This window comes from Pundamilia nyererei, unplaced genomic scaffold (genome assembly GCF_000239375.1).
Source record: "Pundamilia nyererei isolate P.nyererei 1_Seehausen unplaced genomic scaffold, PunNye1.0 scaffold00185, whole genome shotgun sequence".
Classification (NCBI taxonomy): Eukaryota; Metazoa; Chordata; class Actinopteri; order Cichliformes; family Cichlidae; genus Pundamilia; species Pundamilia nyererei.
The window spans coordinates 47,952-64,279 of NW_005187586.1; the positions used below are offsets into that span (position 1 = coordinate 47,952).

The 16,328-nt window shown below is 41.7% G+C and overlaps 1 protein-coding gene across 3 annotated transcripts in view; it reads right to left on the reverse strand.

The window, feature by feature from the left end:
* The window catches only part of sphkap (SPHK1 interactor, AKAP domain containing), a 35,587-nt gene that overhangs the window by 13,473 nt on the left and 5,786 nt on the right, over positions 1-16,328 (reverse strand). For all 3 annotated transcript variants that reach the window (XM_005746893.1, XM_005746894.2, XM_005746892.1), the window contains exons 2-4: positions 14,975-15,077; positions 13,688-13,798; positions 52-111 (exon numbers count right to left, since the gene is read on the reverse strand). In XM_005746893.1, coding sequence (XP_005746950.1) covers positions 52-111; positions 13,688-13,798; positions 14,975-15,058 — 255 coding nt within the window. In that variant the 5' untranslated portion in view covers positions 15,059-15,077. The remainder of the gene's footprint in view (positions 1-51; positions 112-13,687; positions 13,799-14,974; positions 15,078-16,328) is intronic.

The following is a 16,328-nucleotide window of genomic DNA, read 5'->3' on the forward strand; positions in this document are numbered from 1 at the left end:
GAAAGGGGTGCAAGGAGAGAACAAATGAGCGTGGAGGAGAAATCTGCTCACCTTGATGCTTTTGTCATCACGACAGTCAGTTTTCTGTGGGTCCAGATTTACAAAACAGACCTGAGAGTGAAGAAAAAGAGGGCGTCAGGATGATGGGATTTTACAGTAATTTTGAAGTTTCTGCACTGCCTGTCCATCAGCTACAGCCGTCTGTTCAGGCCACCACATTGTCATATTGACAGAGGCCTTTCTAAGGAGATGTTCTTGTCTCAGAGGGGCTGGTAGGAGCAGGTGTAAACCAGAAATGATTTTCTTTCCCCATGTCTCCTCTTTTGCTTTTCCTCTTCAGCTGTCTCCACGCTTTCACAGCGTGCCTGTCATAGTCCCCGTCTTTCATTCCCTGCCGGTCTCGCGTTCCCTCGGCTCTGACTGCAGGTTTAATGGTCTGTGATGGAGTTCTCATGTCAGTACTGGGACCTGCTCGCTGCTGTTTGATTCTGCAGCATACAACCTCTGCTCTAAGTTGGCGCAGCCAAGTTTGTCCTGTGTGGCTAAATGAATACAGCTCAGCTGCAACAGCATTGGAAGGGGAGTGCAGTTCACCTTGAGTAATACCCCTACTCAATATGAATGTGCAGGGTGCTTCGAAGTGCCTTGGGCAGAGCGATATGTTTGCAATGCAATCACGATTTCATAATTTAAGAGAAGGAAATTATAGATACTCAGAGTATTACATATCTGTCATTGTTAATGGAAAGTATGAAAACATTCAGGATTCGCAAGGTAAAATTAGAACCAGTAGTTTTCAGTTATTGGCCTGATGTGATTGGCTGTTCCGTTTCTGTTTAACAGATGGGCATATATGAGAGCATTACTGTAATAACTATAATACAAAGGCAATTTCAGAGAAATACAATGAAGGAAATTCAAGAGGAGGGTGACCCCGCGCTTGATCGACAAAAGCCACGAAAAAGGTGTGTAATAGTCTGGGAGGTCACAAAGGAATCCAGGGAAGCAACTCTTGTTGACTCCTGCTCTGCATGTACTCCTTGCAGCCCTGCATGGAGAACATGCTGCTCTCCTGACAGAATCGTCCAGCCTGTCTGCAGTTTGCATTTAAAGGTCATGGTGGCAAGCCAGAGGGTTGTTAAAGAATGTCTTGTGTATGGATGTGACGACACACAAAAAAAAAAAAAAAATCCTCCAAACAGTTTATGTTTGGAGAAGGGGAAACCTGGTTATGTCCGTGCCATGCGTTAGGCTGACTGAGCTACATCTCGGTCAGGGCTGCTCGCCACGATTGATGGAACAATGAATTCTGAATCGTAGCAGCAAACTCCAAATGAAAATGTCAGGATATGAATTGAAGCAATAGAGAGAGTGGGTCATGCGGCAAACAGCCACCCTGAGGATGCGAGTGGTTTTATAGAAGATAGATAAGGGGCATAAAGTTAACGTTTTGTAACGTGACCGTAATCAAACAGAAATTACATAAAAGGACCTGAGGGAAGCAGTTCGAGTGAGGAAATCTACCAACATCCTAGAGCTGAAGCTGTACAGTGAGCTGTTTTATACAGAGAACAAGCCAAAAACTCCAACAAAGGACTGATCCACAGTTACTGGACATATTCAGTTGCACCTATTATTGGATTAGGTGGAACCAAATACTGAACATAAGGTTTGCATATTTTGTGTCCTCACAAATCCCTGTGGGATTGTAGATAACAGAAAAACGAATAACCAAATCTAGTTTGTTTTCATTAAAAAAATAAAAATTGGCTCTTGTTGATTTTTTTAGGATCATGAAAGGTCACAGTGTCTAACATCTAACCATCTGTTGGTTGCTCATTAATTTAGTCATTCTTAGTTACTGTGGTATCTTCTCTTCTCTCAGTGAACTTGGGGGTGGGGGGGAGAGAATACCACTAGCTCTCCCTTTCACTGCCGCAAACCTCCACGTCTGCTCTACCTGCTGATATCTAACCCCATTCTTTCCTCTACAGACCTGCAAAAACAATATAGATTCAAATAACCACATTTTGACGCCCATCACAGTTTGAAATAATTTCCCCTGAACCTCCTGAGGTGTGCCTGGCGTTTGCTGCTAGGCTTTTAAACAGCAGTTGTGAGACGGCACACATACCTCACGACTTTCATCTTTTCCTCATTTATCTGTGTTTGCTTAAAGAAGATCTAGTCCCAGAAAGCCGTGTCAAAGTATAGAAGCCACAACAGATCCACATGTATTTTTTTGGGTAATTTTGGGGGGAAATAATGTCACATTTTCTAGCTGCAGATGTTAAAGTGAAGCAACAACTGCTGCGATAAATAGGCCAATGTACTCATGAGTTTATATTCCAACATGAGGATTTGCTTCTGCTGTTTTTGCCATCTTTAAAACACAGTCAGGGCTTCTTCATCAAAAAAAATGGTAGAGTTAAAAGAAACAAAAGACTGATAACTTTCAAAGAAAGGGCAGCGACAAAAAACAAAAAAACAAAAAACAAAAAAACCTGTCTGCAAAGTCAGATGGAAGCAGTCAAAATATCCTTCAGCCAAAAGCACAATGTGACACATTCAGAAAGGCCAATTTCCCCCTCACCTTCAATCTGCTATCTTCCAGTCAAACAATGATTTCTAAACTATGAAGGCTAATAGGATGAAAAATGCTGCTCGAAAACAGATTCAGCCAAACAGAAAAGATGTGAAGTTAATGGCAGCTGACAATGACAGAATCTATGAAAAGTCTCTCCAGTCGCACCCTGATGAAGATGGTGGATTTTTATTTAACTATGGATGGATGGATATTTAGTCATTCATTTATGTTTGTCTGGTGCCCTTCACGGGCCGCATGTGTCACCTATAACATTCTCCTTTGCTGACTCGCTATCAAAATAATCAGAGCAATCTACTCAGCGAGGAGTGAAAGCAGTTTGCCGTTTCGCTCGTCTTTTCAGATCAGTTTACAGAGCGTGATGACGACCTTTTCTGTTGTCACAATTGCCGTTAAATGCCAGTGAGATGCACATCAGGCATTAGATTACACACCAGTATAAAAATATTTCCACATGCTGAACCTAATCTGATCCAAAGAGGCTGATAATTGATTTTTTAACTTCTTTCACTGTGTTTGGTTTTGTGTCTGCAGTTTTTCACTTCCTGTCCACTTGCTCATCACGGGATGAACAGCCGGTTCCGTTCCCTAGCTTATGAATGTCTCAGCAGTATTCGCTTGTGCTGATTATTTGGAAATGTTCCCAGAGAAAGCCACCACGACATCTCCCACCCGTCTACCAACACGTCGCCTGCGCACAACCCACAGGCAGAACAAATCGAGCGATCCAGACCCGTGACCTTGAGAGGGGACTGAAGCAATTTAACACTATCAGACGGCGAGAGTCGAGAGGAGGTTGTTCTACATTTGGGAAAGGAGAGGACCATTCAGCCGTCTCATGGTGACGCAAGCGCAGGGACATGCTCTGATTCTATCAGACATAGTGGACAACACGCAGGTGCATCAGCCCGTCTCTGAAGGACTGACCAGGTGGGTGAGATAAAGAGGACAAAGAAATGGTTTGATGTTAGAACGTGATGAAGAATAATGGGCTCCAGTTTTGAGCAACAGCCAGTAGTAAGAGGTTATTAGCTTTGACTTATATTTTATATCAGTAGTTACATTATGGCTTCATAGTGTAGTGGTTTACACGGTCCCCAGTTTGAACCTGGGAGGAGATACAAACCTATTTGGGGTTGCATCAGGAACGACATGTGTACAAATCTCTTGACTCAAATATGCAGTGAAGCTGATTAACGGATAAAGGTAGCTTATCACTAATTATATTCATTTTCTAAGTGAAGTTCATGGTTAAAGTTCCACTAACTGATGGAGTAACAAACCTTGGACATGCTGACATTTACAATAATCACCTTCGAGGTGGTTTATTGAGCCCGCCGAGCAGCCGCAGAGCATACTAACACTCATTTGGAGTGTCTGACCACCTCATGAGTCTTAGATCAATACTCCCTCTCCGTCTGAGATTTGACTGCTGCTTTCACCAGCTGATTGCTACCTACCAAACTGAACCAGGAGCAACAGTGAAAGCAACGAGAGCGTTCAGAAAAGAAAAAGCCAAAAGGGTTCATTTCTATCAAACAGCTGTTTCACAGAAAGTAACGGTGTGATTTAAGAGTATTATGAAAATAAATTGTAAATTTTTTTCAAGGGTGTGCACGTCTACACGCAGGCTCGTGTTCGTGTCAGAACTCTGGCTAAGACCTGCTGTTGAGCGTCTCCCCACGCTTTCGTGCTTCACTAGGTGCTCAACCCGTGAAAATTTACAGCTGTGCTCGGCTTCAGCCCAGGCGGTCAGTGTGGGAACTCTGGGTGACTCTGACCACCTGTGCTGACAGACCACCAAAACCAAAACGGTCAGAGATGACCTTTACTAGAGAAGGAAAACAAATTTCAGTTTTACCAGCGAGCTTGGGTGCTAGATGTCCTCGCCATTGTTTTAACAGACTTTAAGGAAAAACAAGTCACATACTGAACTTTGAAGCCAAACATGAGTTAAATTGCACATTTATTTTTGGAATTAACCTTGTGAAATGTTTGATACTGCTTAACAAACAAGCGGACCATTGGCTATTTTTGGGGGCTCTTTCATGATGTAGCTGATCAGAGATTACATTTTTCTTTGATTTAACCTTCATACATGATCACTAGCATAACATATTACCCCTCCATTTTGAGCCTATAGGAATGTAGTGTGTGAATGTGCGGAGGATTGCCTGATACAGACAAAATAAATGTTAAACACAGAATACTTGTCAACATGCTGAAATTGTCCACAGGGCAGTTGTACAGTTTTAGCTTCAGTATGATACAGTTAGATTTATAGTGAGTGTCCATCTATGACCCCAACTCTGCAGGCATGCACACATCCTGCACAGGGGTACAATTGTCCTGACTTATTTATGCATAAAATCCTATTTAGCCAAACTGTCAAGCAAGCACATTTCTTTCTTTGTACTAGTGTACACACACACACACACACACACACACACTTTACAGATAGAGTTTCAATACAACATTATGTGCACAGACATGGTCAATATAAGAAATCATTACAAACATTCTGCGTCCTTTGTCCATCAAAGCCTCGTTCCTCCAAAGCAGCCCCCCTCTCTACTCCCTACTCTGATCCTCCTACACACAGCTGCTGCTCTTGGTTCTGCTGTCTCCTCTTTCTCTTTTAAGAGTGGCTCTTTTTTTTCCTCGTGCCTTAAAATACATATATCCTGAACAACCCTATTTACGCTTTCTCCTCATCTTTCCCCCCCAAAAACTAACAATAAATTCCACAAACGTGAACTAATTACTGAAATAATACTACATAAATAGTAGTACTTGTCAGACATTTACTTTGGTCTTTTTATGCAGTTGTCCTGCAGGTATATTTTGCATGTCCTTTGTTTCCACTAGTGGTGTAATTTAAAAAAAAAAAAGAAAAAAAGAAAAGAAAGGGAAACACATGGACATGGTCCCAAGCTTCCTTTATTTCTTTCTTGTAATGCGTTTTGACTTATCTCGGTAGCTGGCAACTTGAATTATAATCCATTTTAAGTGTAGGTGAATGCAAACTATGTTTTTGAGGGGGGGGGAACATCAAGGCTCAGTGGCTCTGCCATATTACTTTTGCAAGCTACACTGTGCTGGTGTTGAGACCAGACAGGCATGCTGTTCACACATACTGATGATTATAAACAGCCTGAAATTGTGGTCGTACATTTAAGTACCTGCCTATAAAATGCATAACATCAGCTGTCCACGAGGCCATAAAGGAAAAGAACACATGCTGCACACCGAGACTGGCCAGGCTTAGTCGCTTCCTATTTGATATGCGTGATCAGATATAGCTTTAAAATAAAAAAACAAACAACAAAGCAACAACATGTACTATTCTCAAATCCAGACGTGAAAAAGAGGTTAATTTTAAACAGCTGTGCCTTTCTATTGCTGAATCACGCAGTGTTATACGATCACTGCTTGGCAGTGAGCTGCTGAATTTAGCGCCACAGGCTAAAAGAATGCTACATACAATGTTGTGAAAAAGTATTTGTTCGCTTGCCACTTACATGTTTCAGCACAAACAAGTTTACTTGAGTAATAACTTGAGTAAATATAAAATTCAGTTTTTAAATTATGATTTCATTTATTGAGAGGAAAAAACAAAAACAAACACTGTATGAAAAGGTAGCTGCTAGCTTTCCACACCCAGGCCTGATTACTGCCAGACCTGTTGAATCATGAAATTCTTTAAATAGAACCTGACAAAGTGAATAGACTCAAAAATCTCAAAAGGCATGATCTAAAGAAACAGATGGAAAAACAAAGCTGACATCGATCAGTCTGGAAAAGGTTATCTGGAGGCTTTGGGACTCCACTGAACTACAGTGAGAGCCATTATCCTTAAATGAAGAAAACTTGGAAAGGTGGTGAACTTTCCCAGGAGTGGGCGGTCCACCAAAGTTACTCCAGGAGTGCATTGATAATTCATCCAGGAGGTCACAAAAGAAGCCAGAACAACATTACAGAACTGCAGGACTCACGTGTCACAGTTAAGGTCAAAGTCTGTGTTTCAACAATAAAAAAAAAGGACACTGAGCAAAAATGGCTTCCAACGGAGAGTCCCAATGAGAAAAACAAAGACCCGTCAATGATGATCCTAAGACTGACAATTTGGAACGCCTGAGTCCTGTTACATCTGCTGTAAAACTAACACGGCATTTCATAAACAGATCATCATACCAACAGGCAAACATGGTTCTGGGGTTGCTTTGCTGCTTTAAGACCTGGGCTGTAATTCATGGAACCATGAATTCTGCTCGCTACCAGAAAATGGGGAAACCCTCCAATGTGACTGAATTAAAACCATTGCCAGTTAACACAAAATGTCTTGACTGCAGTTCTTGCTGCCAAGATTGGCAGAACCAGTCATTAGGTTTAGAGGACAAGGGCAGGACAATGTTCTTTCACACAGGGCAGGTAGGTTTGAGTAGCTTTGTCAAAATCTGTTTGATGATCTGAAACATTTAAGTGTGACGCAAAAAAACTAAGAAATCAGAAAGGCGACAAATACAGCTGTCGTCTTCTGATTCTTCTTACTATATACGTCAGTTGGGTTGACAGATGTATACATTCACCAAAGGGTCATATTTTTCAGTAAATACAGGTGGAAACATGTCAGTAGGATCTTTTAAGTGATCTCAAACCTTAAAGGACTGAGGTGAAAATGACTAAGAGTAGGTTACAGGTCTCTGAAGGCCCCGGGTAGGTGATGCTTCAGTTTTTGAAACGCATACATTCAATTGTGTCTACACATTTGGAGAAGTGCTGAGATGAGCTAACAATACAGTTTATCACAAAGTTTGCAATGCAAAGAATGATTTGGCTTTATCACTGGATGAGAGTGCGTAGGAAGTTAATCAATGCTATTTCTATTTACATCTGTTGTACAGTTACACTCCCATTTCCTCTCTCCAGAAATGTAATCCTATTATCACCAACCCCAAATCCCTTCTGGTACGCAGCCACAGAAACACAGTAGTCATACTAATATTAAATCTGTTAAATAAGACATTACAGTAAATGTAAGTGCTTTGAAGCAATTTCATTATTAGCCATCATTTTCATTTTTTTTTCCCTCCTCCACTGCTTTTACTATCTCTATTGTCACCTTGCTAGGCTAAGAGAAACGCGTGCGTCCACGTTCAAAATGCATTGTTTTAAATTTGCGAAGTCAGTGTGCTAAAGCCAACGCACGATATTAAGCCAGTGCATAAAATTACACACCTCCCAAATGTGTTACTGCACATTAGGCTGGCTTCCAGCTCCAGAGACAGCTACACATCACCTAAACAAGACCCCGTCCAAGCTACACGTTGAACTAAGACTATACGATCAATATTAAATAAACATGCACTAAAAACTAGATTTCCAACACACTATGGATTAAGAATGGCACGTTGCTCTAGTTTATGTGCGTTTGAAGGCAGGTGAGCAGATACTTTTGGAAATACAGTGTCTCTCAAAACAATTTGGGAAGAGGGAGGGAAATAAATCTTGGATGCCTCTGCACTGTTGCCCCTGAGCAGACAAATTCATCTTCGCCTCAACTATAAATATTCAGACTTAGTGACACACAATCTAATATAAAGACAAAAAAAATAGGAGGACTTTAGACCACAGCTTTGCACCATAAGCAAAAATCTGTAAAAAAAAGACAGACAGTCTAAAGAAGAAACTGCGAGAAGAGGTTTAAGTCTTGGATGAAGGAGGTTTTGTTTCCTGCTCCGATCCTGCTCTAAGTCAGCGCTGCTGCCGTGGCCGATGGCATATTTATTCTGTCCCCCCCCCCCTTCTCTCTCTGTCAGGAAGGGAAAGGTCAGGACACGACACACTACCCAAGTGAGAAGTGTTTGAGTCTCGTGATGAATAGGTCATTTTCCTACATGGACTACAGTTCAAAGGGGAAGATGGATGGAGAGAGGAATGGAAAGTGTTCGGCAGAGGCTCTGAAGGCTAACCTAAACTTCTCGTGTCGGTTTGGGAAACATTTCCTGCATGTGAAAAGTGCCGACAATAGTTTAAATATATGGACTTCTGCTCTCTCTAATTCTTCTTTTATTGCTGGAGTTTTATGAACAGCTTAGTTTTAAATCATGTTGGTAAATAAATGCACGTAGCAGATAGAACAATAGAAATTCGCAGAGGTTAAGCAACAATTTGCCTCGCAAATGAGAAAAAAAATTAGGTGCTGCATTTCTCTTCAAAACGCTCATCTTGTCAGAGCACTCAGGGGTGTGATGAAATTCAGTGTGACTATCGCAGCAACATGACACTTCTCTGTGACTTCATGCATTAAAACATGAGTGAATGATCAAAGGTGACAACGCGATGCAGCCAGAGGTGGATTATGGAGCGAAACACAGAAAATCCAGAGCTTTTATCTTTTATTTAGCTCACAGTTTTTGGCCTTCCACACTCATTATTTTAGATTACTCCTGTTCCTAAACACACAAACACTGATGCTTTTCCCCCTTTCCCTCACTCAAGCGATCATTCCTTAGAAAACTTAACCTCAGACTTGTTGGCCTTTGGATATCAAGGTTTAAACTGTACATATTTGTATATAAAAGTACATTTTCATCCCTGTGCTTCTTTTATGATGGCATTAACTGTAAATTCCAGTTTGACTGATTCTCTGTGCAAGCTGCAGAAAAGCTGAACGGTGAATTGAGAGTCACGAGAGCGATTTGTCATGTTGCAGTCCGAGAGCGTTGCTCCAAGGGGACGGGTCTCATCTGTTTGCAGTCGTATTAACGTTTTCCTCTGATTCATAGAAAACAGTAGAGTAAAGAAAACAAATGGCCATTGTATTATTTATACAAAACCTGAAGATTAAGATGCTAGGGCTTACGTTATATGGAAGAAAAATTAACACTGTCTGCATAACCTCAGGTAGGAGCTTGAGAATAGTCTTCTGCAGAGTCGTCTTTATTTTCATGTTGGCACTGGTCACACACAGCTTTTCATGGAAAGCAAAAAAAGTCCCTCTGTCCCTCACATCATTTACAGGCATTTATGCATGTATGAGCTTTCTTCACATTTCAATCAGGTTGAGGTTTGGACTTTGACTGGGCCACTGCAGCAACTTGATTCTTGTTTTTCTCCATTTGCTGGTGTTCTTGGATTCATTGGCCTGCATTTGTTTAGCGCTTTTCTAGTCCCTAAGGACCCCAAAGCGCTTCACACTACATTCAGTCATTCACCCATTCACACACACACACACACATTCACACACGGGTGATGGCAAGCTACATTGTAGCCACAGCTGCCCTGGGGCGCACTGACAGAGGCGAGGCTGCCGGACACTGGCGCCACCAGGCCCTCTGACCACCACCAGTCATTGTCCTGTTGCACGATCCAGTTATGGCCAGGTTTTAGCTGTCAGAAAGACAGCCTCGCATTTGAATACTTTGCTCTGCCAAGTCTAAGGAGCTTTGAAAGAAATGCATCTGGACCTCCCAGATGCTCCCAGACTCCTCTTTCAAATCATCTGAGGAGAGTGAAAGAAGCCATCTATGTCCACTGCGAATGACCATCTTTGAACAGAGGCCTGTGTCTTATGACACCAACTGTCTGCCATCTATAATCCAGTTTTGAGATCCCTTCCCAGAAGCCTTAGCACCCACTCACAACCTGGGCCATTTGACCTCAGAAAATCACATGATAGGGTGGGGCTAGGTTTCACCTGAAACCTTGGCTGATTGTGACCCACGCCCGTTTTCACACCTTGGCTCGTGTGACTAGGTAGAGGATCATTAGGGGGTCCTCCTGGGACCCACTTGGGTACACTCCCATAGGGCTTAAAATCTGGGACTCTCCACCAATCGCTCTTAGAACTGAAGAAGCTTCTTGGATAAGTTTCCTTGAAGACCTTTCAGCTCTTAAGTCCAGATGCTTTTCTTTCCAACCTCCTTAGACTAAAATGACCTGGATGACTCAGAACCTTAGCAGAGACATATCTGCTGTACAAAGTTCATGGTTGGGTCAGTAATTTTGCGGTATCCAGATCCTTTGGCAGCAAAATATAATCAGCCCTCCACCTTAACAGCTGGTATGAGATGTTTGTGATGATATGCTGTGGTTTGTTTTTGCCAAGCATGGCGCTCTGCATTATGGTCAAACATTTCCACTTTGATCTTGTTTGTCCAATAGACACTGTTCCGGAGGTCTTTAGTTTACATGTGACTTTGCAAACCTAAGCTGTGCTGCCATCTTCTTTTAGGAGAGGAAGAGACTTTCTCCTGGCAACCCTCCCGCACAAGCCGTTCTTGTTCAGTCTTTTTCTAATTGTACTGTCTTGAACTTTAATATTTAACACATTTGGGGTTTTTTACGCTTGCTCTGAGCATTACACCGTCTGACCTTAAGGTGAATTTGCTGCGACATCCACCCCTGGATTGTCTTGTGTTGCAGTTTGTGTCTGGATTGATGCTACAGACCAAGAAACTGCCAATCTTTCTGATTTGATAGAGGTGCGCACACTTGCTGATGATTCAAGTGCATCTGATTAGCAGAAAGTGGCTGCCACTTGTCCTTTTAACTCCTATGAAAGCTGTATGCATGTACTTATTTTTTCATGGTTGCGCAACCAGTGGATAACAGGTGCATTTTGAGCGATGTACAGATCATCAGCCCTCTATAAATCTATTAAACTTAAAGTAGACATGTTTTCATCTCGTCCTTTTTTTTTTCCTATGTAATCTTGCAACTCTGTTACTTTGGATTATTTTTATTATTAAACATGCTCAAAGATAATAATAATTAAAAAAAAAAAGGGTCAGTGTATGTCTAAGTAATTCCTATAAGGCAAAAGCTCAAAAACCCCAGTAGATAATAGGATCATCTCAGACACACAGCTCTGAAACCCTAACCAACTGCTGTTCAAATGTTTTGTTTGTGAAAGACAACCAAACTGAAGCAAGTTGGCTTAAATTGATGGCGACCTTAAACAGCTTTTTGATGAAAAATGCAGGATCAGTATGTGAAACAGGAATGTTGGGATCTCGGTGAAATAGAAAACTGACAAAACACAGTTGTTCGAAGCTTGTGCACATCATCTACAAGAATGCAGCTCATGTCGGGTGGTTGCAGGAACATTCAATTCAGCATGCAGCTGCTCACACTTACGAAGTGTGACATGAGTGTGAGAACGGTGCTCTTTGCTAAATTACTGCTATTCCTGTTACCTTGGTAATGATTACCAAGCACTCGAGGCATCTTTTATGGATGGGGGAAAACAATGTGCAAGCACTTTATTGCTTATTAAGTGGTGTATTACTGCCACTTACATTAGCTACATAAAACTGACCATCTTAGCCTGTGACAGATAATTATAGAAATTAAAAGTAACTCTTGCTCGTGTATTGATTCAGTAGCGAGGATAAACTGCAGTAAGTTCAATGGCACTGGTTAGCTAAGGCATGAAAACCCTGTTACTGTTTGTTGTGTTTCACTGCAGACACACCTGTCAAATCCCACTTTAACCCCCAACGCTAACCTCAAAAATGTGCTGTGAACTGAGAGCAACAGAAGTAACAATAAAACAATAAAAATCCACAGCAGGTCTGTGACACTGCAGTTTAGCATGGCGATAACAAAATAATAATAATAATTATCAGTGATTCTAACATGCTGATGTAGTGCTTATCATGTTAACCATTAAGAACATTTACACCTACAATCTGGATGATTTGGGGAGAATCAGTTTGGGATATTTTCTACGACTGCCCTTCCTCACATCAGAAAATGCACATCAGGAAATTAAATTCCACTTCAGAAACTACTGGAAATATTCAGTGGACAGAGCATGTTGGACAGTCAATCCCGTAAATATTGGCTTTCTTATTCACAAATCTGTGCAATCCAACATCAACTTTGCACAAGGGAACTGTCTGTTTATGTGATTGTGGGATGCAGTACCATTCAGACGGAAAATGACATTGAATGTGTACATCATGTATAAAAACGTAATGACAACTCGCTGCAGATGACCTGCGTGCTATAAACTGACAGAATCATTAGAACTTGTAGACGTGGAAACAAAGCAGCTTTTGGTCCATACAGCTGGTCCTGCAGTCAATGAGATGAGGCTGCAAGATGTGACCGGTGATTTAGAAGTGTTGCTTGGATTCTCCTGGTAAATATGTGTAGATTACATATAAATGGGATTTTTTTTTTTTTTTAAAGAAAAAGTCAAGAAGCAGGGAGTCAAAAGATAATCTGCAGCTGAAGGTAAGAAATTTAATTTTATCCCGGAGGGGCTTGAATGTAGACTTATTATTAGGCTGTGACAGCGTGAAAGAATATGCCATTCTTATTGAGAAACAGCTGGTGTTATTAGAGAGAACAGATTGTGTACTTCAGCTACTTTCCTTAATGAGTCCCACCTACATTAAAGATTGTGAGACTCCGGGGTAAAGCATTTTATTAAGAGCGTTGATCTAGTTTATGTCACATTTCAACGATGGTGTAAAATTGAACTGATATGCTTGAAGGATCAAACACCGGCCATTCCCGAACAAGAACCAAGTGCCTTTTAGCCCCTGACAGATGCAAATCCTGAATGTAATTCATACTGAATTTACAATTCATAAGACAGAGTGATGCTAAGGAAAATAAAAGGCTTCCACTCAGTGTTTTCACTCTGTTAATTTACAATTTCACAAAGTGAACAAAACAGCAAATTGAAATGACGTGCGAAAAGTGTTCACGCGACAGACGTAACGTCACTGAAAGTGATAAATGATTATCAAAGACCCTGCTCGTTAAAGTGAGCTTTCAAAAGCAGAAAGCAGAATAGAGCTGCAGTTTGTATCTACTCAAAGTTTCTGAGTAGATGAGCAAAACCTTTCAGTTAAATAGCAACAAGAAGCTACCACGAGCAGCTACCACGAGCCTGCTGTAAAATATCTGTTTTTAAAGACACGCTCAGTGGAAGCAGACTGAAGATGGGCCTTCACATCATTCCTGCCTTAAATTTCAAACTGTTTCCTTTCCATCGCTGAACATAAAGACTGAACACTTGAGCCGATGTGGTCAGACTTTGTTGCCAACACGTATGCTACTCACCATGGTGCAGCCGCCCTCCATGTCGTCATCCAGCAGGCCCAGTCTGCACAGAGCCTTTTCATTCCTCAGCCAGTACTCCGATGAGTCCAGCACACTGTTACTGCACAGAACCTGAAGCACACAGATGAACTCTACTCAGATGCACCAACGCACACAGCGAATGACACCCACCCCCCCACCACCACACACACACTTTCTGAGTCACCCATCCACTTTCATCTGCCACTCTGCTTTCCCTTCAGGAGGATGGGATCAATTGACCTTTCTCTAGGACATTTATTTCAGTTTAAGTGTCCGCAGCTAGGCATCAGAAATCTGTCAACTAAGCAGTCACAGATAGTGTCCTCCCTTAGGTGATATTTTCATGAAACCCTAGGATGAAACGTAAAATCACGCAGCTGGTTATTTATAATGTTCTTCTCCGTAATAATCTAGTGTGTTGTAACTGCTGGCCAAGCTCAGTGATCCTCTTATCACAATAATTGGTATTGACCTCATTAAATGCATCTGTGATCTTTTATTTGTAAAAGAAGATTGTTTTGTACTACTCAAGTGCAGCAGATAAAAGGTTAAAATCACATTTTATCCATTAATAGCATTCTTGTGCAATTATTGTGACACGTGACTGAGTTGTTCATTCTCACTATGTATTTTTAGTGACAAACCATGTCCCCCCATGCTTGCACCCTCTGGAACAGGCCATCTGTGCAGGCCTTCAGCCAGGTAAAAGTGACGCAGGGTCAACTGATCTCACCGAGAGCGATAATATCAAAGGCTGCTGCCACAGGTCAGCGGAGCCAGAGGCCCAATTATAAGATAGATATCACCTTCTGTCTGTACAGGACACTTTGGTGGAAGTCAGTTAAGAACATGAGCAGTAGGCTAATTAGACTCCACCAGCACACATACATAATGTACAGTCAGGCACACACCCAAAAGATCTACGGTACACACACTTTGAAAGGAAATTCAATCTAAGCCACCACCTCAGCCCACTGATCTGTATTATTTCTCGTCCTGTCTCTGTGGCACTGGGATGTGATAAATCAACTGGGCTGACCCGGGGGGCCTGACTGTTCCTCTTATTACACAACCCCTGAGCGTCACTGGCACCCAGGAGGAGGAAATGAAAATTTCTGGCACTGCTAGAAACATATAGACTGATGGAAAGGCAAATATGACAGACAGGTGCACAGAAACATGAGCTGAGAAACAAGCAACCCCCCCCCCCATCCTGTTATATCCAAGATGCTATGACCAAGACAGGTTTTGAACACCCAGTCTTACCTTCTTACAGGCGCTGATGGACGATGGCACTGCGCTCTCTGTGCTGCCTCCCTCCACCTCGATAGACTCTGAGCCTTCAAACATGGCAGACGACTGGAAGTTACTGCAAGGAAAAAGGGCACAGAGTTGACTTTGTCAGAGCGAGTTCTCGTCAAAGACTTCCCTTTTTAAAAAAAAATCTGGAATCGGTAAAGAGCGGTTATCTGGGCTTACTGGAGCGGCCCATTGACTGTCACATTTGCTCAAACTGTAAAGCTGGGACACTCATCTGTTGAATTAAGCAAACAGTTATTGTCAGACGGGAGATGCATTTCAATATTCTGCACCGAATACTTCATTCACTTCAGCTCGACCCTTCATAACCCAACGAGACAGGATCAAAGCCATTACCCATACCTGAGCCCTGATCCTACAGTCAAGAAAATGTAACAGTTTATATCCAACCAAAGTGACATTTCTCATGAATAACTGAAGTTGATTTATTATTTATTTATTGTCTGTGGATGTCAAGACCCTTTTATCGCATCATTTGTTAAGTAAAAAAAAAAAAAAGTGGTCTTCTGCCCCAGAATGAGATATACAAATACATTCTGCATAAATGTAAAGCCAAACCTTTGTTGCTTTTAGCAGGAGGCTTTCATGGTATTCACAAGACTCTAAAGTGGTTTCCATTATCTGAAATAAACCAATATCAAACAAGCATGGAGCAATGGCAGTGCACCGTCCAAACATCAGAGCTTCTGTGCCAGATCCAAAAATTTGACTTGGAAAGCAGCAGCAGGAAAGGATCACAACACGTGACCTTTATTTGGAGCGCAGGACAAAATTATTGGACAAACTGTAGTGACGGGCGTACCTGTCAGAGTGCACAACGAGACGAAACACCGCAAACTCCAAAATCTCAGAAAGGCGTCATTATCCTCTATGCATGCTTTCACTGAGATGAGCCAAATCGAAGCTTATCCGGAATGGCATTTATGAGGATCAATTTGGAAAATGAAGAGGCTGGGGGTGCATATTTAAATAGGAACAGCTGTTTTTTTCAATAATCCACATATTTCAAAGCAAATTAAAAGCATTCTGTTTCCAAAGCCCCCCCCCCTCTTCCCGGGGGAATCACACAACTGTATCCGTTTGCAGTTAATGAACATGTCTGATGTAAATAAACTGTCACCAGAAAAATGAGTTTGCTGTGAATGTCCTGAACCACTAGGAAAAAAATAAAATAAGATAAAGATAATGTACTGGAGATAAGTGGATATGACGTGCTTTAAATAGGCTGCTGTGTCTGCAAGGCGCACATCAAAACACCCATTACACACACACACACACACACACACACACACACACACAC